The sequence below is a fragment of the Dromaius novaehollandiae genome, chromosome 24 (assembly GCF_036370855.1).
Source record: "Dromaius novaehollandiae isolate bDroNov1 chromosome 24, bDroNov1.hap1, whole genome shotgun sequence".
Lineage (NCBI taxonomy): Eukaryota > Metazoa > Chordata > Aves > Casuariiformes > Dromaiidae > Dromaius > Dromaius novaehollandiae.
Window position 1 is genome coordinate 6,875,988 of NC_088121.1, and position 25,547 is coordinate 6,901,534.

The 25,547-nt window shown below is 45.8% G+C and overlaps 1 protein-coding gene across 3 annotated transcripts; it reads left to right on the forward strand.

The window, feature by feature from the left end:
• Positions 1-8: 8 nt before the first annotated feature.
• Positions 9-19,973, forward strand: CLCN6 (chloride voltage-gated channel 6). 3 transcript variants are annotated; one of them, XM_026095463.2, is made up of 23 exons: positions 9-154; positions 852-911; positions 1,999-2,064; positions 2,427-2,492; positions 3,188-3,254; positions 3,676-3,782; positions 4,033-4,159; positions 4,838-4,905; positions 5,585-5,643; positions 6,296-6,428; positions 7,256-7,369; positions 7,608-7,774; positions 8,702-8,828; positions 9,199-9,325; positions 9,670-9,823; positions 9,918-10,077; positions 10,213-10,319; positions 10,917-11,103; positions 11,578-11,735; positions 12,650-12,806; positions 13,549-13,656; positions 14,454-14,579; positions 15,807-19,973. In XM_026095463.2, exons 1-23 carry the CDS (start codon positions 74-76, stop codon positions 15,885-15,887), a joined length of 2,607 nt encoding a protein of 868 aa, XP_025951248.1. In that variant the 5' UTR covers positions 9-73; the 3' UTR covers positions 15,888-19,973. The 3 variants fall into 3 exon arrangements, with proteins under 3 accessions (XP_025951248.1, XP_025951250.1, XP_025951249.1); XM_026095464.2 differs by lacking the exon at positions 9-154 and adding an exon at positions 342-642; XM_026095465.2 differs by lacking the exon at positions 15,807-19,973 and having other exon boundaries at positions 13,580-13,656.
• The last annotated feature ends 5,574 nt before the right edge of the window (positions 19,974-25,547 follow it).

Sequence of the window (25,547 nt, forward strand, 5' to 3'; positions counted from 1 at the left end):
GCGCGTCACGCGGGTGCGGCGAGGTCACGCGCGGCGGGGCGGGGCCGGGAAGGGGCGGCGGCGGCGGCGGAAGATGGCGGGGTGCGGGTCGGCGCTGTGCTGCTGCTGCCCGCGCTGCTGCGGCGAGCGGGAGAGCCGCACCCCCGAGGAGCTGGTACGGCCCGGCCCGGCGCCGCGACCCCGGCCCCCGCGCCTCCTGCCGCTCCCGGCCGCGGTTCTCGCGGGGGCGCCCCGCCACCGGGCCTCAGCCCGGCCCCGCGGAGCACCTGAGGGCAGGCGGCCGTTGGGGGCGTTGCCACGGCGCTGGGCCCGGTGTCGCGGTGCCCTGGGCCCGCCGGCAGGTCGGGCCGCGCCGGGCCCGGTGTCCTGGGCTCCAGTCTCGCTACCTCAGCCTGCGCTGCTGGTCCTTCTGGGGGCACAGCACGCCTTGCTGCCGTTAGAGGGGAGCGGCTCTGGCAGGGGACCCTTCCCACTGCCCGACATTGGGAAATGCTGTCCGTGCCAGTCTCTTGTCCCGTGTTTCCCTGTGACATGGCTTTCCTGTAACCTGGTGCTGTGAAGAAAGCTGCGATGTGGGTTTGGTACTCTGCCTTGTTGCCATGCGGGGAGCGCCAGTGTGGAAGTAATGTAGTGTATTCGAATGTACGTACTGTAAAAAAATCTTCAGATAAAAATTTTCTATGCAGTTACCCCAAAGCAAGTGGCGGTCTGTAAATCCACGCTCTGATTTTGTAAGCAATAATGAGATAGGCCTTACCTAGTTCTGGCTTTGCTAACTGTTGCAAGCATCTGCATATGCGTTTGTTTTCCTGGTGATTTTCCATTCTCGTGTTGTTTTTTCTTTTTTAAAGACAATCCTAGGAGAAACTCATGAAGAAGAGGATGAGATCCTTCCACGCAAAGACTATGAGGTGGGAAATGAAACAGCCTGAGCTTGTGAAATTAATGTGGAAAGAACTGCAGGCAGGTTTTGATCTGTCTGAGTTTGTAATGGGGCAGATGCTCAGATTTCATCATTGTAGTTGACGTTGCATTGGCACCAGAAGAAATACCAGGAGCTCAACTTGCAAGAAACTACTCCTTGTTGTTATACTTGGCAGTTCTAGGTAAAAGCCCTGTGCTCTGAGTAGAGCTTGAACATTTGATACTCAAGTCAGAGTCCTGTTAAGAAAGCTTATCTTCTGAGTCTGCTCATTGTCCCCTTCTCTACAAGAGCCTGTAAATCTCACATTACAGTCTTATTTCCTCAGGGCTGTAGAAAGCACCTATAACTCCTTGGTCATGGTTGCCTCATGCTGTCTCTGTTGTTGTCCTGACTAAAAACAGATCTTCCCATCTATCAGATCCTGATTCTTACATAAGCTTTTTTGGTTTTTGTATGTCTGTATGGTAGCCCACAGCTGTTTTGAGTAATTTCTGCTACTGTGGGTGCCGTCAGCCCAGCCTCTTACTTCCTGGCTTGGAAAGGTGAAGCTGATGCAGGCAGAAGCTAATGGTACTTTGTGAGTGCAGAACAGGCAACTCTCTGTTGCTTTGGACTCCGTATTGTGATATGGTTAAGAAGTGATGCATTGCGTTGTTTGTCTGGAGAGTTGCTATCTAGTACTTCTGTTGTAGTCAGAGATTAGAAATAAAGATCTAATGCTATACCCTGCACTGTCAAACTGGGGGTATTTAAAAAAGAAAAGTTGAAGTCTGTACATTATGACATCTTTAAATTAAGGTTGTCTTATATGCTTTCATTTACTTATTTTTCTCAGCTGGGGCAAGGAAATTTGGTCTGTTCTTTCATTTCCTAGTTTGCAGGGTCTGGCTCTACTAGAAATATTTAAATGAAGTTGTTCCCAGGAGTTTTTGCATTCTTACTTTTCTTGGCAAAAACCTATTGTGGGGATAGTCATTACTTCTGTAATCTTTGAGAAGGTCTTCTGTCCTTAGTTTTTTTGCACACTCTATCACAGCTGATTCACTCTGGTTTACCTTTTGGTATTTTTCCAGAGCTTGGATTATGATCGTTGCATTAATGACCCATATCTGGAAGTTTTGGAGAGCATGGACAACAAGGTAAGATCTTTTTTCTGTTTCATTAGCTTGAGAGGTAAAGCTGTAGAAATATTCTTCACCAGTGGAAGGGTTTTTTTTCTTTGTGAAAGAAATTCTGTTTGCTGTTTTGGTTTCTCTATGAAAAGGATAAAAATAGTTTTGGAGATTACAGCTCCCAGCATCTGTTCTGAATCTCAGGTTTAAAGTGAGGTGTTTATTGCTTTCAGTTCCTTGTTTTCAATTCACTGTTGGCACCATCTCCTGTTGGTTTATCGCTCTAGCTGTAATTTATCTAGAGTGAAAATTCAGTATTGTTTTAATTTGGCTTCTGTTTTTACTTTTTATTTCTTTTCTTGTTTGTTTGTTTTTCTGTCCCTAAACAGAAAGCCCGGAGATACGAAGCAGTGAAGTGGGTGATGGTTTTTGCCATTGGAGTCTGCACAGGACTGGTAAGGATCATGCTGTTTGAATGAGGAAATTTCGGGATGCTAAGCAGGAATCACTAAAAGTAAATGGCCAAAGAGTAAAGAGGAGCAAAAATGTTATTCATGAAGTGGAGGTCTTAGTAAGTGTAGTTGTTTTTTGGGAATTGCAGCACGTTATTGATAGATTATTCTCCAGGGAGCCTTTTTGTCTTTCAGATCTTGCTGTGTTTTCTTTGCAAAGTATTCTAGCAAATCCTTTAATTCTGCATATAGGGAAACTTGTCCAAAGTGAGCACTTAATAAAATAGGATGTCAATTTACAGTTGAACTGCATTTAATATTTTGAAGTACTGTCTACTCTGGATATGCTTTATAGAGTGTTTAAAAATTACCTCTGTTCACTGTATGCCTCAGGTTTAAGACTAGCTTTCTTCTGTATTCTGAAGTACGTTACGGGTGTTAAAAGCACTACCAGACTAACAGTCTGAAATGCATCACTTTAGGAATAATTATGAGATGGGTCTGTCCCAGTGAAAGCAAGGGAGGCAGCAAATCTGAGCTTCCAGTTTTACTTTACTCTGACAGCACTTCTTTTCCCTTCTTCATTCTCTGTGCTCCTACATGCATACCATGCATACCTCTAGTAGGGCTTACTGGGCACTAGTCTTTCTTACTTCTGTGTAGTAATTTCTGATGGTAGGTCTGTTGTCTTTTCACAGGTGGGCCTCTTTGTGGATTTCTTCGTGAGGCTCTTTACCCAGCTCAAGTTCCGGGTAGTACAAAACTGTATCTTTTATATAGTGTCTACCCTCCTGTTGGACTCTAGTGATCTCTTCCTTTGTAATACCATGGTTTTGTTTGGGCAAGTTGGCTCTTTTAGAGATTTCTGCCATCAGTTACCTTGTTGATTAATTAAGTTTTCTGCTTACCTGCATGCTTCAATCCTTGAAACCAAGAAATGGTGCCAGTATCAACACGTGCGAAAAGGCTCGTCCCTGAAAGTGTAATGAAAGCTTTCTCTTGCTTGTAGTTCAGTTGGGAGGTCTGGAAAGGAAGTCTGGCTTTCCGATGGGTCATGTCAGATGCCCTGGATGGATTAGGAAATGCAGGCTTGGCTCCTGATGCCAGTGGGACCCCTCAAACAGTAGCAAATAATTGTGTGTTGGTGGGGGGAGAGCTCTGTTGTTTTCCCTGACTCTCTCTGCAGCGGTGGAAGAATGCACTGAGAAGGGGTGTCTTGCCCTGTCACTGCTGGAGCTGCTGGGGTTCAACCTCACCTTTGTCTTTCTTGCCAGTCTTCTGGTCCTGATCCAGGTAAGGCTGAGGTCCGCTGCTCCTACAAACAGCCACGCTTTGCTCTCACACAGATCTGGTGTGTGCAGTTTGCCTGCCTGCCTGCCTGCAGTGCTCTCTGCCCCAAGATCTCAAGCAGACTTTACAGTACTAATTACTTACAGTACTTAGCTAGGCAGCGCCTCTTGGTCCCTTGCTGTGCTTGCTGGCAAAGGATTGTCAGTCAGCTATGATATTGATGCAACACATTGTCAGTGTTTTCTCTCTGCAGCCTGTGGCAGCCGGATCAGGAATTCCTGAGATTAAGTGCTACTTGAATGGTGTAAAGGTTCCAGGGGTTGTGCGTCTCCGGACAGTGGTGTGCAAAGCTATGGGAGTGCTCTTCAGTGTGGCAGGAGGTAAGGACGACTGTGGTGCCTTGATCTTGCTGGGGCAGGGAATTATTAACAGCGGGAAGTGCTGACACTGCTGTCTGTAGGGCACAGAAGGCTTCTCCTGCCTTCTAGTGAAGCGATTCTGATGGACTGGAGCCAAGTCATGAGCTCTGAATCTACATACAGAGTAGAAAACAGACAGAAGGGTCAGGACTGTCTGGGGAATGGATACATTTCTAGGTGAGCTAGTCAGGAGTGGCTCTTTGTAGCTCAATCTGAGAGGGAGGCCTGAGAATTCTCCAGAACATGTTATCTAGAGCAGCTTTAAGGATGCTATGCCATAGGCAGCAGGGCACAGGTAGTAACTTGAAGTACTCGGAGTCCTTGTAACAACTGTCTTTGTGTCCTCCTGCCCACTTGGAGTGCCAGGTCTGTGCATGTCTGTTCCCAGACTGCAGCAGGAGGGTGGGGAGGGTCAGCGCTTCCCTCTGCCCTGAGCATCTTTGACTGTCACTGGAGTTACCGCTGCAGTGATCACTGCAGTGATCTCGGAGCTTTGGTCTGGGGGAGAGGAGCTGTCTGTGCTCATTCGAGGTGATGGGCCTCTGCCATGGCTTGGGAGTGGTGAGCCAATGTCTACTGACATTTACAGCAAGGGAGGGAGAGGTAGAATGTGCTGCCTCATCAATCCTGTTTTTTCAGGTCTTTTTGTCGGGAAGGAGGGTCCAATGATCCACAGTGGTGCTGTCGTGGGCGCGGGTTTGCCACAGGTTAGTGCTGGCCTCGAGCTCTAGGCTGGGTGAGGAATGGGAGCCCTGTTTATCTTCCCTGATTCCTGACTAAAATACAGTATTGGGTTGGATTGCCTCTTGGCCATAATGCTGACTGCAGTGAGCAGACCAGGGGGACCCTAGTTCTTCTCCCTTTCCATGTGCTTAATTGGGATAACCTTAGACTCGCTTTGGGGACAGACTGGTTGCGAGACTCTTGTCCTCGGTCTTGTGTTGCCTATTTCCAGACTGTGACTTCCTAAGTATACAGGCATCACTGCTATTTAAATGGGGTGAGATAGGTATGTGCTTCCTTGCTTCTTCCCTGTGCTTGCTGCTCTGACACCCACGTGAGGGGAGAGCTAAACATCTCTTGTATGCCAAGAGTGAACTCTCCAGAAAATTGAGTAGAGACCAGCAGTTCACACCACTGCTTTGCAAGAGTACTGTGGGGAGTAAGCTTCCAGCTTCTATATCTCTAGATGAAATGTGCTGATAGATCGACTGATGACTTACTGAAGTTTTCCGTGTGTTTTCATTTCTCTGTTCTGTAGCTGGGGTTGTAGAGACAGAAGAGCTTTGTCTCAGGGTTAGTTGATCATAGGAATATGGTGGGAAGAAGGGGTTGCTTTGGTAGACAAGAGCATTTTTTTTTCTGATCTCTTTACTCTGTTTGTAGTTTCAGAGCATCTCTTTGAGGAAGATCCAGTTTAATTTTCCCTATTTCCGCAGTGACAGGTACTGTACCCAAGATACGGAGCAGGAGGGGAGAGGAAGATAAAAAAGTAGACTTCCTTGGGAGGAGGGCAGTTGGTTTTCCAGTTTCTTTAGTGTCCCGCAGTCTCATGCTGCAACAAGGCAGTGTCAGGATATGTAACTTGACTCTTTCAGGCTGCCATTAACGGATGCCAGCTCTGGTCTCCATATTCATTGCTATTCTCTTGTACTGTCCAACAAATTCTTACTTGTTTAAAGTCTTCAGTCTGAAGGGTTAATGGTTTTGCTGTTGGGAACAAGCTGGTTTATGCGCCCCTTATGGCCAAGATAGGCTCCAGAGAAGACTGGTCCACCTGACTCTGAACAAAATCTCACCCTCCCCTCTGTGTGTAGCTCTTTCAAGTGATGCTGGAGACCCAAGGTTTGGATTTGTTCTCATATACTGGGCAGTCACATAGTGCTTCAGTGCTTTGTTCTGTATTGGTGCGCTGGAAGAGAGTGATGCTGCAATGACTTCTCAGTAAACAACAGAGTTGCCTGCCATGGCCAGCGCTCCTCCTAGCTGCCACTCATGTATCCCTGAGTCATTAAATGGGAGTGGTTCCTTTGTAAAACCTGAGCACCTCCAGAGCTCTACTTTGATAAACTGACATTGTTGTCTCCTTCATTTCAGAGACAAAAGGGACTTTGTATCTGCTGGAGCTGCTGCAGGGGTTGCAGCTGCCTTTGGGGCCCCAATTGGGGGCACTCTTTTCAGTTTGGAAGAAGGCTCCTCCTTCTGGAACCAGGGACTTACATGGAAAGTGGTGAGTAATGACCAGCTCTTTCTATGCATCCCTTCCCTGAGCTGGACCTTGGGGATGGCATGCTTGTGAGGGCATTCAGATTTTCCTGTGCTTCCTCCTGAACTGTCCTGGCAGAAGGGATATTGCCTGCTCTAGTGACAAGGAAACACTGTAGCAGAGGATCAAGAGCAGAGATGAATCTGGTGATATCTGTAACCGCTGGACAACTCCAGCAGATTTAGCGTAGGTGGGAGAAAGGGCTTTGTGACTGAGCTCATTGCAGCATGGCCCTGTGGGAGCAGAGTGGGCGGGTGCTGGATTTCTTTCTGCTCCCCTCTGCCTTGGGGAGCTGTGTTGCAACAATGTTCTGCGCCTTCAGGTTGGCGATTTCTGCCTTCAGTGCTTGCTTGGACAGAGTTGAGTGTTCTGAAAAGGTGTTGGATTTCATGATGCCGTTCATATTTCTTATGCCAAATGTCCTGCAACTCTGTCAGAGTCAATGAAGACTTCAATTCTAACTCTCTTAACAAGCTACATTAGTGCCTCGTAATTAGTTTTCAACTGCAAATCAGCATCTGTGACAAATCACGAGCTTTCATGGCAGGAATAACTGGGTGAAATTCCTGACTTCTTGTTCAGGAAGCCAGATCAGGTGTTTATAATAGACCATTCTAGTTCTGATCTTTTTTGCAGCAGGGAATAGGTGTTAAACTTCAATAGGACCATTTCTGTAAAGCTCCAGAAGGCTGTGAGGTTCCCTTTTCCAGCTGTAAGTCTTAAGGAAGAGCTGACTGTTTCAGTCTTATACCTGGAAGTGTTCATTTTTTCCCACTTCTTTATTTCCTCAGCTTTTCTGTTCCATGGCTGCCACCTTCACCCTTAATTTCTTCCGGTCTGGGATTCAGTTTGGAAGTTGGGGGTCTTTCCAGCTCCCTGGGCTGCTGAACTTTGGAGAATTTAAAGTAAGTTATAGTGATGTTCTGTTTTCCCCTCTGGTCTTTTTGGTGCTCCTTGCTGGTTTTGTAGATACATACTTGTACTTGAGTGAAGGGTAGCTGATACTTAGCTGCAGTGTTTAGAGCAGAAGATAGGATTGTTCTGCTTTGGTCACTACTGGTGAAAGTCTGCTGTGGAGACAGAAGTATTGGTAAGGAATTGCAGCAACTACTCTGATGCATTTTTATGCTTTTCTGCCCTTAGTGCTCTGAGTCTGATAAAAAATGCCACCTCTGGACAGCTGTGGACTTGGGCTTCTTCATTCTGATGGGGATTGTAGGAGGTCTTCTTGGAGCCACCTTCAATTGCCTGAACAAGAGGCTCGCAAAGTACCGTATGCGAAACGTTCATCCCAAACCAAAGCTTGTCAGGTATATTTGTGCTCCCCTCAGTTTGCGCAGGTATCTCTGATCTTTGTTCAGTGTCCTAAAGCAAAGGTATTGATCTAGAAAGCCCAGTGAGAGGGATTTGAGGAGATTCCAGATCTATTCCTGTTCAAATCACAAAATGAAGCATCCATGGAGCTTGAAAGGGAGTACCAGAAACCAGATGTTAAGGTCATTCTCCATTTCTGTAATTACGCTGGTGGTATAAAGAGAGCTGGGATCCCCTTATAGGGGCTACGAAAGGAGCTCTTTATAGCAACTGCTGTAGCTGAACAAACCAGAGCTTTATCTTCATGCGGTATTTTTCTAAGGCATGGCCAAACAGATGTGGAAGAAACAACTGATCCCATTCATTTATTAATTATTTTGATTAATTAAATCCACAATTGGGTTCTGTCTGCGTCATTTAGAGAGGGGATTGTCATGTAACTCTGGAAAACAGCTGTTTGTCTGCTGCTCCTAAATAAGAAGACCAGGTTAAAGAAAAAAAAAAAAGTGTGTATTGTGCCTGCTAGGAAAGAAAAGAGATAGAGACTACACATCATGCTCTCCATGCTGCCTAGACAGGTAGACTTTTACCCTGTAAGGATCTACAGAACATAATTTCCATGTGAACAGCCTCATCACAGAACCCTTCCCTATGGCTTTTTATATGTGACTGCCATTTGCTCTCTGGGCAGAAATAGCTCCTCTTTGGGGCAAGCAATAAAAAGTGGAGTTAATGCAATCCCTGGCAACCATGTCACAGTTTGGCTTGACTTAGTAGGGTCCCCTGTTTTACACATTAAGCAAACTGTGGTGGCTGTTGAGGCTACTTCCTCCTGCAGCCTTTTCAGAGCTGTGTGCAGACCTGGGAATGGGTGAAAGGTGCGAGTGTGGCTTCAGTGCATGTCTTCTACTGTGTGCTTGCAGAGTCTTGGAGAGCCTGCTGGTGTCTCTGACTACTACAGTCGTGGTCTTTGTAGCTTCCATGGTTCTGGGGGAATGCCGACAGATGTCTTCCACCAGTCATAGTGGCAATGGTACTCTGAGCTCACAGGTAAGGGCTCTTATGTGAAGAGTGTATGCCCCAATAGTATTAATCATCCTCCAGAGAAGTACTGGCATAAAACGATCTCTTAACAGCATACAATACATGTGCAGAACTTGAGTGAAAGCCTGCATACACTGGTGGGACCTCAGGGTGATAGTGAAAGCTGCCCTTTGTGCTTTCCTACTTTGGCAAAGCAGCTCAAGCTGTGAATCGGAGCCCATTTGTGCAGCAGGCCCCGTATCTTCTATTCATGTTTTGGACTGAACTTCCCAAAGCGTGTGCTGAAAACCCTGCACAGAAGGGTTGCTCCCATTCTGCCCAAAGGAAAACGTAGTAGGGACTGGGGTTTAACTTTGTCCTTTGTGTTCTGCATTAGAGTATGTCAGAGAACGTGAATTCAAGCATCAAAACTTTTTTCTGCCCGAATGAAACCTACAATGACATGGCAACACTCTTCTTCAACCCCCAGGAGTCAGCTATTCTGCAGCTCTTCCACCAGGATGGTGAGTAGCTAGGAGACAGTACCCGCACCATGCTTAGGTTTCAGAGCTTCCTCTTGCTTGAAACCATGCTGTCATAAGAATCACAAGGCTAAGAACATCTTCAGGCCTTCATGGCTTTGGGGGTCTGACAGTATACTAGGTGAAGGCCCTCTCCATGGGAAATAAGGCCTACTTCTCCTCTCTTTTTTCATTCTTTTAGTGTCTTTGTGTGTGCTTATACTGTGAGATTAGGCAGCTGTTGTGAAGTGACAGTCTGCTGTGAGCTGAGGGGTGGATGGTCCAAGACTACCAGCTTGATCCAACAGGCCTGTGCCCCTTTAGTCATGATTCTTCTTGTGTTGCAGGTACTTTCAGCCCAGTCACACTCTCCTTGTTCTTCCTTCTCTATTTCTTACTCTCCTGCTGGACATACGGGATCTCTGTGCCCAGTGGTCTTTTTGTGCCATCACTGCTTTGTGGGGCTGCCTTCGGACGCCTGGTCGCCAACCTCCTCAAAAGGTGCACTGAGTGTGTGTGTGAAAGATGTGCTGCAGATGCACGCTGAGCTCCCGGTTAGGTTATTCTAATCTCGGGGCTCTATGTTTCACCCTAGCTATATTGGCTTGGATCACATCTACTCGGGAACCTTCGCGCTGATTGGGGCAGCAGCATTCCTGGGAGGAGTGGTCCGCATGACGATTAGCCTGACTGTCATCCTGATCGAATCCACCAACGAGATCACCTACGGGCTCCCAATAATGATCACCCTCATGGTGAGTGCAGGGCTCTGGCTTCTTGCTGTCTGTCTGAAAGCTGGCTAGTCTTGATTCTCTTCCCTTCCCAGGCTATGAGCTGAGGAGTTTTGTACCTGGAGCAGCAACTCAGTAGACCTTCTGTTTGCTCTGCAGGTAGCCAAATGGACGGGAGACTTTTTCAACAAAGGCATCTATGACATCCATGTGAACCTGCGAGGAGTACCCCTCCTGGAGTGGGAAACAGAGGTGGAAATGGATAAGTAAGGTTGCTCTTCTTGGCAGGGCTGTGGGTTAGTTTGTCATAGGTTCTGGCTCAGAAAGTAATGATGTAGTGGGGGGACAATGCTTTTTCCTCTCTGATGAACTTGGCTGCACGAACTGCTGTGAGAGGGGTTGGAAGCTGTGCGTGAAGCCTCAGCAGGAAAGATGTGTTAGAGCCCTTCCTGAGGAGGGGTGAAGAAATGGAGATCTGGGGAGCAGATCTTTGAGGCTCAGCAAGAACTTGGTGAAAATGCTGTCGCACTGGCCTTTGCTCCTTGCAGAATTTCATGTTCTTCCCTCCTGCCTTCTTTTCCCGGTAGTTACGTTATCCTAAGTTGGAACCTTTGTCCTTGCCTCTAATGCATCATTGATATGATGATTTTTTTTTTTTTTTTCTTTTTAAAAAAAAAGTGCTAGGACTGCTGGAAGAGCAGCAATGATGTGCACACCAGTGCAAGGACCTGGCAGAAGTAAACCGCAGCAGATTGCTTCAGGATCTTTTTTTTGGGACTAGTTTGTTTCCCTGCTTTTCTGTCACTAACCTTCTGTCATTGACATGATGCATGCAGCAGTTCTGGTTTTCCCTGTTTCCCCAGGCTACGAGCCTGTGACATCATGGAACCGAACCTGACATATGTCTACCCCCACACCCGAATCCAGTCCCTTGTCAGCATCCTGCGCACAACCGTCCATCATGCCTTCCCTGTAGTGACTGAGAACCGTGGCAATGAGAGGGAGTTCATGAAGGGAAATCAGCTGATAAGCAACAACATCAAATTCAAGGTAGGAAGTGGCTTGTTCAGTAAGTTGAAGGGTAAAGAGCTTTGGTAGAAGGCACCTTCCCATGTTAGCTAGGCTTTTGGCAGTGCAGGATTCAGACTAGACATAAGCACCTACTGCAATGCAAAATTTTTGAGATGGGCTTCACTCCAAGAAGCAAAAGTTAAAAGGGCCCTGAGTAACCTCTCTAGGGGAGAGGTGAAAAAAGGGAAACTTAAACTGGGTGATGGTCAGGGGAACGGAAGGTGAATGCATTGGTGACATGCTCATGCTCTAGCAAAAAGGGTGTCAGACTTTCTAAACTCCAGCTTCTCTGCCCAATGAAAATACAGTCTTTCTGGTTGTTCTTACAAGTACCTGTAGCAGCAGTGGCTGAGAAACACCTTATCTAGTGATACAAAACTGTAATCACACAGTCTCTCTGTGATAATCGTTGACCTGCTCAGTGGGTACCTGAAAATTGCTTGTTATGTCCAGAAATCTAGCATCCTTACCCGAGCGGGAGAGCAGCGCAAGCGGAGTCAGTCCATGAAATCCTACCCCTCAAGTGAATTGCGTAACATGTGCGATGAGCACATAACAACAGAGGAGCCACCAGAAAAGGAGGATCTGTTGCAGCAGATGCTAGAGAGAAGGTGAGATCCGGGCAGGGACGTGTGTATGGAAACAGGGTGTTTCTCGTGATGCTTCATACAGCTCCTGTTATCCCATATGTCAAAGGAAGCAGTGCTGGTATCCCCATTTTTAAGAGAAGTAACTTGGCAGGTCTCAACAGCCAGAGGTGGTACTCGAGACCACCTGTGACTGTCTACCCCCACACGTAGAATCCAGTCTCTCATCAGCATCCTGCACACAACTGTCTACTGTGCCTTCCCTGTAGTGACTGAGAACCGTAGCAATGTGTTACTCAAGACCACCAGTACCTGTGACTGAGTCCTGGGCTAATGCCTGATGATGTCCAACCTGATAATTAAATTTTGTTCAAATGCCCATCCGGAAATATTTCCTGGAGAGGATGGAATGCCTGGAGAAATGCCCTGTCTGTAGAAACTGATGCTGTCTTGCTTGCAAAAATCTGAGGGTGCTGCACGGCCCCCTGCTCCATACCGATACCACTTTTCTGGAAACTGGGCTGAGTCACCAGGCTGGTATTGCAATTATTTTCAAGCAGAAGCCCAGTCTGATAAAGCACTTGCTAACCTAGTGATCACGACGTTTATGAGTGGAGTCATGCTTCATGAGATGCTTCAGCATTTATTAAAATCTGAGTAATTTGGAACTGAAAATTGGTTTAGGAATGAGTGATCCGAAACTGAGTTACGAGACTATCTGCATTTTGCTACTGTTGAAATAATCTGCCCGTAGTAGTGGCGCTTGACCCCCTCTCTGCTTTTCTGTACGATGGAGAAAAGCCTTGCTTGTCTCTAGCAAGAGTCACCTGAAATCTTCAGGAGAAGGTTGCAAAGAGCTGAATAGATGTTGTATTTGTTCTTTTGGGGTCTGTCCTCAAGTTCATGCAACTTATAACATGGTGTTAAATTCATCACAGATATACTCCCTACCCCAACCTGTACCCTGACCAGTCACCCAGTGAAGAGTGGACCATGGAGGAACGCTTCAGACCTTTGACCTTCCATGGCTTGATCTTGCGCTCGCAGCTGGTCACCCTCCTTGTCAGGGGAGTTTGTTACTCCGAGAGCCAGTCGGTGAGTCTTCCTGATTTGGAAGTGTAGCAGAGACATCCCCACCCTCTGAGCTGAGGGTTTAGAGAGAATATTCCTGAGTTGCAAAAAAGAATTTACTTACTTTTACATTTTAAGAAGTACATCTTATGCTTTAAAAGCTGCAGCTGGATAATGCTGAATTAGTTATCCCTTGCAGCTTTAGAATAAAAAGAACTGAATTTCTGTTTAAGCCCCTTTCCCCCCTCCTCCCACCCCTGGAAAAAAGGACAGTTATTATTTAAATTAACTATCTGTTGCATAAAGGTGCCATCCCATCAGGATTGGAACATAGAGGGCAGATCTTCAACAGAAATAGAGCAACCAGCAGCATATACTGTGTTTGTACTGCTGTATGCCAGGGTCTTACTGGGAGAGTATCAGCTGTGTCACTGAGATCAGTATGAGTATTTGTGTTTGAGGCCTCTCTTCCACAAGGCTGTTTGTTGCTGCCCTCCAGTGTTGAGTATAGACCTGTCACAAACTAGAGAGCAGATCCATCACTCCCTCAGCTAAATGTCTGGTGTAGATTTGGGCTTGCACTGCTGCATTATCAGATGAGCTGCTACAAGTGCCTCTCCAGAAGTTGTGTGTGTGAGCATGGGGGGAGGAGGAGATCAGGATGAGTGTGGGGCAGTAGGAGGCATTGTTTGCTGCGCTGCTTGCAGCCCACCGTACTGTCTGAGAAGATGACAAATCCATTCAGTGGGATTTGTTTTAATTGTAGAGTGCTAGTCAGCCTCGTCTGTCCCATGCAGAGATGTCAGAAGATTACCCCCGCTATCCAGATATCCATGACCTGGACCTCACATTGCTGAACCCTCGCATGATAGTGGTAAGAAATGCACTGCAATGTGACAGTGTTTCCTGATACATGTTTAGGACTGTCCCAAACCTTTAAATGTTTCTATATTCCCTTGTAAACCCAGGCTGGGGGAACTCAGGTTGGGTAGGCTCAGTGGTAAATCTTAAATCCGATGTTGGAACACTTTCCCTTTCCTTAAAAGCTGAGAACAGGTTCAACTCCACTCTTGGGTGCGGTGACAAAACATCCTGTACTTCTCATGCATTCAGCCAGCCTTGTCTGCATGTGGAAATCGCTTGTCGTACCTGCTATGATGTAGTGTCCTGTATAGCTGCTTTACTTTCAGAGCGAGACTCTGCCTGTCTAGTTTAGCTTCCTCAAGATTAGACCCTTGTTTGAGTGAGACAGGACTGGCAGACTGCTGGTATCTATCCGGAGCTACCAGCAGTGTGCTGCTAGCTCTGTCAGTAGCAGGATTGTCATTCTCTTTGTGGCAGGAAGGTTACTGTGTAGGTCAATGTGCTTTTTCAGTATAGATCCTTATTTTCATGAACCTAGATTTTCCTGCTCAGAGGCTTTCTGCAGCACAAGGCTCTTGTTCAAGATCATGGATTACAGTGTTCAAGCAAATCACTTGTGACAAATTCAGGTTTTTGAAAGTGAAATAATTTCATATTGGTGGAGAAATAGAAGATGCTAACAGTCTAATACACTGTCCAGAGATCAGTAAATTGGAGTCAGCACCAGTACTGTAGGAATTTTGTTAGTGATTCCCTGAGGTACCGAAAATACATCTTGTAAATGGTATCATTCTTATTTTTACTTAGGATGTCACACCATACATGAACCCATCACCGTTTGCCGTCTCTCCAAACACTCATGTGTCACAAGTCTTCAACCTGTTCAGGACAATGGGACTCAGACACTTACCAGTTGTGAATGCAGTGGGAGAGGTGAGTCCTTGTTTCCATTTTGTCCTGGGTGAGCAAGGAAGCAGCTATGTTTTTGTAATGCTCTGCCCTTTGGGAGAGTTAAGATCCATTTTAGCATGAAAAAGGTAAGTTTTAATGGGATCAGCATGTGATCTTCTTGAGGCCCTGAAATGTCATTGATTACTGTGACTTTATTACTATCTGTTGTGTTGAAGCCTCTTCCCTCCCAAAATGGGCAGGACTTGCTAGCTGTTCTGTCTCTGGCAGCAAGTGGAGGCTCTTTCTGTCTTGTACCCATTGAGAGACCTTGAGCCCATCAGGGGCCACTATTTTGGCTTCATCTTTGGCAGCTTTATCCAAGGCCAAGGGCAGAACTGCCTGTGTATTGGAACTGAAGGTTTTCCTGTTGGACAGGAACTTGCATTCTGTTCTTACTCCTAGGAGCAGCAAAATAAAGAAGTCCTTGAATGGCTTGTGCTTGATTCACTTTAGTCATCTCTTTGCCTTCTACAGTACTCGGGAATAGTCAGCAGGTGTCAGTAACTCCCTATAAATACAATGACAAACCATGTTTTCTTTAAGCCTGAACAGGAAAACAAAATCCTGACAATAATAGCTATAACTGGTCTGTCCTATGAGACAGTAGTGCTTGGTTTTTTTTGTTGGTTTAAAAAAAAAAAGGGTGTGTGGGGGGAACGGTCAGAGTTCCTAATAGCTAGCCCGCAGAGTCTGTGTTGAAAACAAGAGCTGTTGACTGGTTCCACATTTAGTATAAGATGCTCCTGCAGTACTAGATACTAGAGAGCAGCCTAGTTTTAAACTCTTCCACTGTGTAAAATCACTGAGGTATTTCATCCACTGTAATGTTCATTTAAGAGTTCCCCTAGCAGGCTGGAAGAGGGCGTTTTTGTGACCTGCCAGCTAGTCATGGCCAGTGTGCAGTCAGAACTTAGCTAGTTTCTAGCATCTCTCTGTTTTGCTCTTCAGAGCTTCCCAGAATGTATCTGATGTGAACTGTCTGCAGTCCTGTCAGGTAGCAAACCAGATTGACAAGTCTATAATGAAGCCATAAGACACAGCTTGATCGTTTCCAATTGTAGTTTTCATTTTCCATAGGGCTCCCACTTGTGGGTGGGGTGTGTGTGTTTGTTGTTGTTGGAAAGAACAACAGCTCTACCATGCGCGTCTCTTAGTGGCACGACTGTGATACTGACTTGTATCTTTTTTCCTCTTTTCTTCCTCTTTAAGATTGTTGGGATAATCACTCGGCACAACCTGACCCACGAATTTCTGCAGGCAAGACTGCGACAACACTATCAGACCATTTGATGCCCCTGCCCACCCTGCCCCACTGTCGGTGTGGCTATCTCCCTCTTCCAAGCCTGCACACGCGCTCGCATTCAGCTTGGACCCCACAAGGCCCAAGACTTGCCGTTTGGCTTCTCACACACATATCAAGCCTGGGGAACTGGAAAACATCATGCTAGCCAGAGAATTAGAGGAGCTGCCTGAGTCCAGAGCTGTTGACTGGTCTCAAGCACTTGGTTTGACCACTCTTGATCCAAATTTTCTCTTCCTGTGCCCCAGCTATCTCCTTTCATCAGATGTTGTCCTAACATTGTACGTTCTACTATTTTGTTTTGAGTTGGTTTTTTTTAAGAAGGCTGGAAAAAAATATCATCTAGTTCCACTGTGTCCTGTGCAGAGAATTGCAGCATCTTTTCTCTGTCCTTCTCCTCTGTGTCTCCCTTTTCCTCTTCCTCCCTTGTTCCTGCAACTGTTGCCTTATTTGTGTGAGAAGGGGATCGGTGCCAAGGCTGAGAGGAGATGCTGCAGTTTGAAGTTTCAAACAGCTGTTCTGGAGGATAGCTTGTCTTGAAAGCAGTGTTAAAAAAACAACTCTTTGGAAATGCATCTCTCCTTGCCGGTGCTCCATTGCCCATATTTTTTCACTGGCTTGATGCGTTCCTAATTTCTTTCCTCCTTTCAGGGGAAAGAGTCCCCTCTATGACTTTTTTGATGGCAGCTGACTTCTGAGAGCATCTCAGTAAGTCAGGAATCCAAAACTGTTCTGTTCCAATTACTGTTTAGGTTTATAAATGTTTAGTACACTTGCAGAGCATCTCAGAAGAGGAAGATCCCTTTTTCCCTGTTAGCTGTTGCTGCTATTATCTCCCTGTAAGAGACTCTTCTAAGGCACTTTGTGGTACTCCACTTTCACTACCCTGACACTCCTGCATTTCCTAGCATTTATAAGCACTGCATCCTGGTACTGCTTCAGCAATGAGAGCCAAGGACATCTTTCCAGCTAGGGCTGTAGACCAGGGAACCCTGCTTCCTCAGAGGATAGGGAAGTGGTAGCATGGCTTCCTGGAGGCAACTATAACTGATAGCCTGTCTCTGTGCTTGGCTAACTTATCTCTGTGTTGTGAGAGGAGCTCGTGTGACTTCAGAATACTGTATAGGAGGGATACTTGGTGCCAGTGACTGACAGGCAGGACTCTACTGTGGGGTGATAAGTGGGGCTGTCTGTGGCTCTGAAAATGCTTGGAATAATGTTAACAACTGCAGCAGCCAAATGTCTGTAAGGGTAAAATCAGCACTTAGAAGCCAGTTGCAGCCAGCTTGGTGCTTTAGCAGGTACCATCCTGGCCAGCACCTGTATTGTTCCAGCAGGCACCTGCCCTTGTGAGTTTTGCATACAGATAACCCTCAGCAGGAAGCTAGCGTTGTGCCTCTGGGGGATGCAGAACTGATTGGCTTGATAAAGCACAGTCATGCTGTCAGCCAAGAGACTGGGCCAAGTAACATGGGGAATGTATCCCAGGGAAAGCTTCTCCACAGCCTCTGAGCATTCCTATTAACCTGTTGTCTGCCATAAGGGGTCTAGCTAAATGAGTTCTCTGTGGCAGGAGAATATCAGACATTATTGTATTTTCTAAATTCAGGAACTGATCTACGTTGAAGATTCTCCTGGCTAAGCGTAGAGAAGTTGTGCTGTTTCATTATGTCAGGACACTTAAGCTGTTAAATCAACCTCTTCAGCTGCCTTTGAGGAAGCTGCTTGTTCCAGGCAGTGCTCTGCTGGCTGATGAGCTCTACTACATTTGGGGCTAGGAGGAGGTTTTGTGTCCAGGACATCAGCCATGCTCTTCAAGTCACTTTCTGCCATTGATGAAGTCCTTGGGTGCCCATGCGGTCTTTGCAGTCCACCTAGCTGGGGAACAGATCTGTTCTCTGGCTGTGCTTGTAACACAGACAGCTGAGTCATGGGATGCATTTTATCCTGCAGATGAGAGAGAACTTGGTCCTACAGGTAGTTCCTAAGGCAAAGTTTTAGGGTATAGTTGGTCCTTGTTGTGCATGGAAAGTTAAGCATTTAGATTTGGGGGTTTTTTTGTTCCTTTCTTTTGACATCTGGAGGCCTTTTCTTTTGGTGTTCTTTCCTTCCTGCCTTCATGTTAAAAGAGAAAGGGCAGATCTCTGCTTTAAGAAATGGATGTTACAGCCTTTCTGCAAAGGAAGGAATGAGCTGTGGTATGTGCTGTGGCAATTTTTGCAAAAGAAGTTGTGCGTCCCAGGACCCTTCTGTTAATCATGGGCACTATCCAAGACTGGGTGCTGGCCTACCTAAAGAGCAGGGAATACAGCATTATTTTCCCTTTTTTTATTGTGGGACTCGCAGCAACAACTCGTCTCCACCACTAAAAATAGCTGGTTTCTGAAAATCCTAGTTTGCCAGCTCTTAAACTTCCTAGAGTAAAGCAAAGATGTCTTCCTAGAAACAGTACTTATCTTGTGTGTTCAACTTGGACTTCTTAACTGGGACAGGAGCAGGATTGTTGTCATGAGGGCCCACCTTATTTAGCAGAGATGGTTCATTCCCTGAATATCTGTGTGGCACTTAAAGTAAATCTTACTGTTTGGTTCTAAATGGCTATAGGAGTTGGAACTGGCTTCTGCTCTTGACTTGCAAGCTGTTTCCATGTAAGTCGAGTAAGGATGTTTGTTTTCTCTGGTTAGTCTGTAAAGATGGTTTCCAAAGAGCCTGTGTTCCCTGGACTCCAGTCTTGGGCTGAGCTACTAAAAGAAACTACTAGTGCCCCTTTACAATCCCCAAAGCTGGCCTGAGGGTTTGAAATATGCTTCTGTTAACCTGCCTTTCATTCAAAGGGTTTGTGCCCTTGGGCAGTTAAAAATCACAGGAAGACCTGCTTTGATGGGACATCAGATCACCTAATGTGGAATTAGCTATTCCATGCTGTCAGAGCACCTGTCAAGAACGCCCTGTGTTCCTTCTGTGACAAATCCTGTTCCTCTTGCTCATGTTGAGTCACTGTGTGTGGAAGGTTCCTTCTCTCTCTGCCCATGAATAGAGCTCCTTACATTGTTTGTTGCCTTGAGGCAGTCATGTTCTGTTTTATTTCTGTACACAAGCTGCAGCAGTGCATTTTGTTGCAGGATGTCTTGTCCTTACCACTGGGGCCCAGAGTTAGGCAATCCAACAAGGCACGCTGAAAGATCTTGCCAAGGTTTGTCTGAGCACCAGCTGTGCTTTCCCATTAGAAGGCTGCCTGCTGTCAGCACTGTCTGCTCTGCCTGTGCATCCATCTGACTCAAAAGTTTCAGACGGAAAGCGCACACGCCTTTGATTCTTTAAGTTAAGATTTAACTAATGATGGTGGGTGACTCTGTGAACTGCTTTAAAGGGGAATCTTCAGTGTGCCGTCACTTGTTATGTAGCTTTCAGAAAGGGAATTACTAGCTTGTGTGATGTTTGAAGATGCAGCATTTCACTTCTGACTAAGGAGCGGCACAGAGGGTCATGTATTGGATCAATCTTGTTCTCACACTTAACTGATCATTTAACTCCTTTCTCACAATGAACTAACAGCTTCTGTTCTGGCTCTGGCTGCTCAGTGATTTACCAAGAAACTTATTTCTAACACAGGTGCCTGTAACCTTTTACTCGGAGCAACACTACAAGGATAGTAATCAAGAACTGGATTAGTATCGATGGCAAAAGTTAGGGGTAGTATGGGGCACTCTTCCCTGCCTCGTGGTTTCCCGTGCAGTGTTAATACGCGGTTTTGAATTGTTAACTTACTGTGAGCCATTCCAATGGTAGCAACTTACCTTTCCATTTGTTTTTTGCACTGTTTTTTTGTTATGAGATGATGTAAGCTAATTCCACTGTGTATATAAATTGTATTTTTTTTAAATTTGTATGAATATATTTTTATTTGAACTATGGCACTTGGGAAGTATTCATGTAACCATAACATATCTGAGAGTAAAATGTTTGTGTGTGTCTCCTTCAGCACTTTCAAGGCCTTTTGATGTTCCTAGTGTTGTTTTATTTTTCACCCTTATTATAATAAAACTGGTAAAACATGCCTACATCCAAGAACATGATCTGAGGTAGACGAGTGGTTGCTGTTTGAACTGTCTGGATCTAACAGTTTGTGCAGAAGGTGCCCTGAGGCTGAGTATATATAAGAATTGGTGCAATTCTTTAGGTTACGACAACTCTAGTCCCCTGTTCTCTTACAACAGCTGTTTAAAAGGAAAGGATTAAAATGTATCATAAAGAGCTAAATTGTGCAGGTTGTACTGGAGGTGACTGCTGCTTTTCTTACCTGGAAGTTCTTGCTTACCTCTTTCCCCCTAGTAAGTTAATGAAAGACACTTGGAGTGCAGTGTTACACCTCTTGTTTTACAGGTGACTTCTCTGGGATGTAAAAAATCTTAATTTCATCTTTAGCATTTATTTAGCTAGTGGGACTGGCTTTCCTGCCTTATCCAGCTGGCTACCTTACAGAAAAGAACTTGTGACAGTTTTTATTCCTTTACCAGTTGATTACAGGCCAAAGATATGAATAAGTATAATCTTTGAGCACCGTAGAAGTATTTGACTGAAAAGCTCACTGGCTTTCCATGCCTGTTTTCCTTCATCAAGTAGCTGTGTTGTGCTAGATGCACATAGTTGCTCCCTGATGCACTGTAATCTGAAGTCAGCCAGCAGCTCTCGCCTAGCTCCTGCCCTTAGTCTCATGTTTGGTGTGTATGTAATGACAGGGAGAGTCCGAAATGGATTTGAGGGGATGACAGAATCTGTGGTTGGGAACTGTATCAGAGGTGCCGTGGTCCTGTTTAAGCTCTGCTCCTAGCAAGGGATCAGGGAAGGGTTAGCTGGGGAGACTCTGCTTCAGATCTGCTACTGCCTTCACAGTCATAAATTAGGTAGTTCAGGAGCGGGTGAGAGCAGCTCATTTCCTTTTTAAAACTGAGACACATCAGCTGCTGCTTTAGCCTACCAGTAAATAAAGGAGGAAACAGACTATCCGTGTTTTGTCTATCTCCCTCCTTTCAGAAAAATAAGAAGGTGGGGCAGGAGGGTAGTCTGACCATGCTCTAGGACACAACAGTCTTGTGTGATGGTGACTTTCTTGCTGTTAAACCTACCAAAGCAGCCAGCTGAACTGGAGCAGATGCCAGACACTTGGCTAGCGTTTTTGTCAGCTTTAGGACTGCTTTGGGTGTCAAGATGGTTTGTGAGGTGATTATTATTTTAGAGAATAAAAGCAGTTAAGTTTCTTGCCTGAAGAAGAAGGAAGCCAAAATAATTACTGGTAGCTATTTGACTTGCATTTTATCTTGGATGATAGAGGTGGTTATTAGAAAAGCTGTAATACATTTATGCTTAAAGCAACCAACTTCGTGTTTAGATTAGAATCCCTTTCCACTGAGGTTTATAGGCTCATTAAATCCAACTATTTGTCGTGACCCTAGTACCCATAAATTGCGTACTTAGAAGAATTTAGTTCAGTGAGGGTTTGTTGGGGTTTTTTTGTTTTGTTTTGTTTTTTTTGCTTTGGTGGCAGCATACAAGCTGCCTACTTTAGCATATGTGCATACGCATACTAGAGTGTGTGAGACACAGTATAGGGGGAAACACGAGACAGCCATGCTGCGCCTTTGTGCTTGTTTGCTGAGACTGAACCTGCTCTTCTTGTCCAAGGTGCTGAAACGCTTTTCAGCCACAGCAGGTTGCACTCAGGGTCTTCTCGCAGCCAGGAGTTCACCGTCCACTGTAGCTTTTAAATGGCAGTGAATTGAAGAGTTTGTCCATGGCCGGAGTGAATCCACTGCATGCTGTCACTTGCTCTGGTAAAGGATCAGAGATTGGAGTCAGCAGAAGATTGCCTTTTAAAGTTATTTGTCCTTAGCAGCTGTCACTGGGGTGACTTCAGCAGGGAATGACAGCACAGGGACATCTACTGCAAGGCACATTCCTGCTGATTTGTTTCAAGAGGTTTCACACTTCAAAGGTGTGAGAGAAGCACCAGAAAAGATTCCCCTTCCTTTATCTCTCAGTGATGCCTCTGGACTCTTGCTTCTAAACTGTGGAAATCATGAGGCAAGTGTTTGACAACTGGATACCAGCCCTCTAATGTGAGTTGTACCTTTGGGTAGGCATGTGAGAGGCACAGGGAAAGGCTGTTCTCGGCACAGAATTGTCAGCAAGCCTTCCATTAAAGTCAAGGGTTTTCATTGCTTCAAATTATATGACCCTATTGCTGGTAGCCTCTGTCTCTAGGCATGGCCTCACTGTATTGTAGTCTGTAAAACGTTGCTGCCTGAGACCACTGGAACACACTCATCAGCAGGTATCAATCAGCAAAGGCTTTCGGGAGCCAAACTTCAGTGGATGTAAATCAAGAAAACTAGATAAGGCGAGGCTCTTACGCAAATTGACACAGCTTGGCTCTTTTCTGCATGTATGACCTATGTTTCACATATGATTTCTTAGAGAAACAAAGCAGGAGTGACAGCTCTTCTTGGTGTTCTTGCCTGCAGCCTGGGATTTCAGTCAAGCGCTTTATGTAGTGGAAACCTGGAAAGAGATAGCAGTGTCCTAGAGCGAGGAAGAAATCCTCAAATCTGATTTACAAAAAAACCCAATGCGAACCAGACCACTTTTTCATAAGGCTTGTGCCCTACAATGGGACTGGTATGAGGCATGCCAGTGTAATTACTGTGTTCTAAAGTTCAAAGGGAAGAAAACTGCTGAATTATGCACCACTAAAGTCAGGGTTACCACTAGAAGCTGTTAGGAAAAAAGTCTGGCATTGCAGGAGGTGGCAAATGTCATTAGAGCAGGATGGAGAGTGTTAGGCTGGTCTGTCTCTCAGATCTCACTGGGATATTTCTTCCTTTGCACAATGAGCATGAGAACACTCAGATGCATCCTAGGTGCTGCATGGGGAAGGGGTTGATTAGAGTTTATAAGACACTGTTTGATGCCTGATGAAGAGGAGGAGGGCAGGATTTCAGGATCCTGCCACATGCTCAATGCTGAATAGTTATTTGAAACCTAATCCTCATTGACTGTTTTTGATATCGGCTCTTGTTTTGCAGTTGTAGCTTTGTCCCAAAGGCTGCGTTTAGGCTGATTCTACGTTGTTTACAATGACAAGCTGCACTGGTTCCCTGTCTCAGGGCTGACTTGCAGCATGGTTCCTAAAGAGAAATTCTGAAGTGCTTGTTTGATTGCCTGGCCACCAGCCTTTTTCCTACACTGTTATTGACACTTGCATGTTACTGACCTCCTTGCCTTCCCCTAGAGGAAGTTTCTCAATAGAAGGCTTGAGATGCATCTTGGAGAGGTGTGAAGATTTACTAGGAATGCATTCATCTTTTAGTTCATACCCTCAAAAGAGTCTGGTACTTCTTCTTTTTCTTCCAGTCCAGTCCTTTGTTTACCTCTGAAAAATTCTTTTGGAACTGTTTTCAAAAATGTACAGGCACCAAAGGCAGATCTACCATGAGTCTGAAGGAAACTAATTCACATTTAGATGTGGGTCCATGCAAAACTGGCTACTGCTAGAGGAGAACGTAGCCTAGTTAAAAGGAATATCTGCATTCTTTCCTTCTCGGTGACGGTGGCAGCAGAAGGGAGAGAACTCCATCAGGCATCTGCTTTCATCTGCACAGAAGAGAAAGACAGCAGAGAGGGTTCAGTACCTGATGTGTAAAAGGTGAATGGAGCAACAGGACCTTCCTTTGAATAGCTGAGCCATGAACACAGGTCCATGTCACTGAAGTGAGCTGGAGCATAAGCCTGTAAAGCATCTCTCATGCCATGGTAACTGCTTGTGCCTCTATTCTTCCCCTGTTGTAATTGTCAGTCTGTTGACTTTCACGGGAGAACAGAGCTCTGGCATTTGCCATTGATACTGATGGGTCAGAGAGTACACAGCTGTTTTGTGGAACAGCTGATAAATGTGAAATCACACCCTAGCTCCCTCCAGGATCCTTCATTTCTGCACCTACCAGTTGAAATTCCTGGCTTCGCTGAAAACAAATTCCTAGTGGAGCCTTCTGGGTTTTCTGTAGGTGCCCTCCTGACTGTAGTCTTTCCAGACCCTCTTTACAAAGCAATCAATACTGTTCCAGAGAAGAATATCATTTTCGATTATCCTTGCTTTCTTCATAAACAGTGGTCTTCTCTTGTCTTTGTACCTGTTTGGGCCTAGCTTTTCCCCTGCCTGTTCCCTGCCCTCTCTGATCCAGCTCTTGTAGCAACAGTGCTAGCTTTGCATGTCCATAGGGATGATGCTCTTTGCCTGTAGGGCTCATCAATGCTAAGGTTCCCTTCTTCAGCTTTTCCAACTGCTCTTCTCTGTGTGCAGTCCTATTCTGACCTGGCTGTGAGTTTTTTCTGGGGAAGGTTTACAGCTTGGTGTGTTTACGGGAGTAGCAGTAAAAACACAGCCGCAGAGATGCTTTTTTCCTAGATTGCCTGCTTGCAATTAGGTTCTCTGAGACTGCAGGGTCTATTAACATACTGCCTGCAAGCCAATACAGACTTGTTCCACCAAGAACTGGCTTGCTGTTAATGCTGGACCCACCTGGCTTTGGGTCAGGCAGCGCCAACTCTTTTTGCCATTTTTAGCACATTCCACTGAACTCATTAGTGTTTTGTGCCTTGAGGGGCTGACAAGGAGGAGCAATTTATAGGGCTTTGATGTGTCTGCACAGGTTTTGCTTGACTGGGTGAAATGCAGCAAGGACTGTTATTGTTAGAGCATAAGGATTCGTTGTACTTTCCTTCATGGCAGCACACAGGATGTCAGGCTTTTGCCAAGTGCTGGTGGAGGGATCCACCTGCCCGTTCCCATCTTGCTGCAGTGGTGTGTCTGAAAAGCCTGTTTGAGAAGACAAAGGCATATTGTTCTCACAGTGGCTCCCCAATGGGTGACTTAAAACAGTCGGAGGCCCCTCGATCTGTGAAACTGCCTCTGAGTAAATGCAAAGCCGCTGTAGCTCTTCACTGCAGAGCTATCTCATGATAACTTCCAGGAGTTGCCTTTCTGACCTAAAAATCGTTTCTTGTTCCAGAGAAACCTCTTTGGTCCCTATTGCACTGAGTGTTTGGTCTCTGGTGGTGCTGGCTGGAAGGAGAGACTCTGACATGTGATTTGCATCACACTAGGTTTTATTTACCATGGAACTGGAGCAAAGGGATGTCCTCAGAGTAGATTTCTGCTCCTCTCTCCTAGGAAAGAATTGCAAGGCTCAGTGAAGCAGGGAGCATGTAGGTGCCTCTCACAGAGGCTATGTCAACAGTACGGGGAGCGAGTTGGGGGGCAGCTTGTCATAAACCCTAATAAAGAGCATACAATAGCCTGAGCTGGTAATAGGCATGTGTGGGAATGGTGTCCCATTCAGCGCTCAAGCTTGTGGCGTCACTGTAGCTGCTGTTCCTGAGAGCTGTCAGCAGTGGTCACGGGGCTCTGGCAGCTCTGCCTCTCCCTAGCCTATCTTGGCTGAGTCTTGTTCCTCCCACTACTGGCATCCTTGATGGGTGTATGTATGCATGTGTAACCAATGTAAGAGTTAGACCTCTACAGATGAGTCTATCCTGGTGCTGCTGTGTTCTTAGGGGCTGAATTAACTTTCTTAGGTGGTTGAGTAATGGATGCT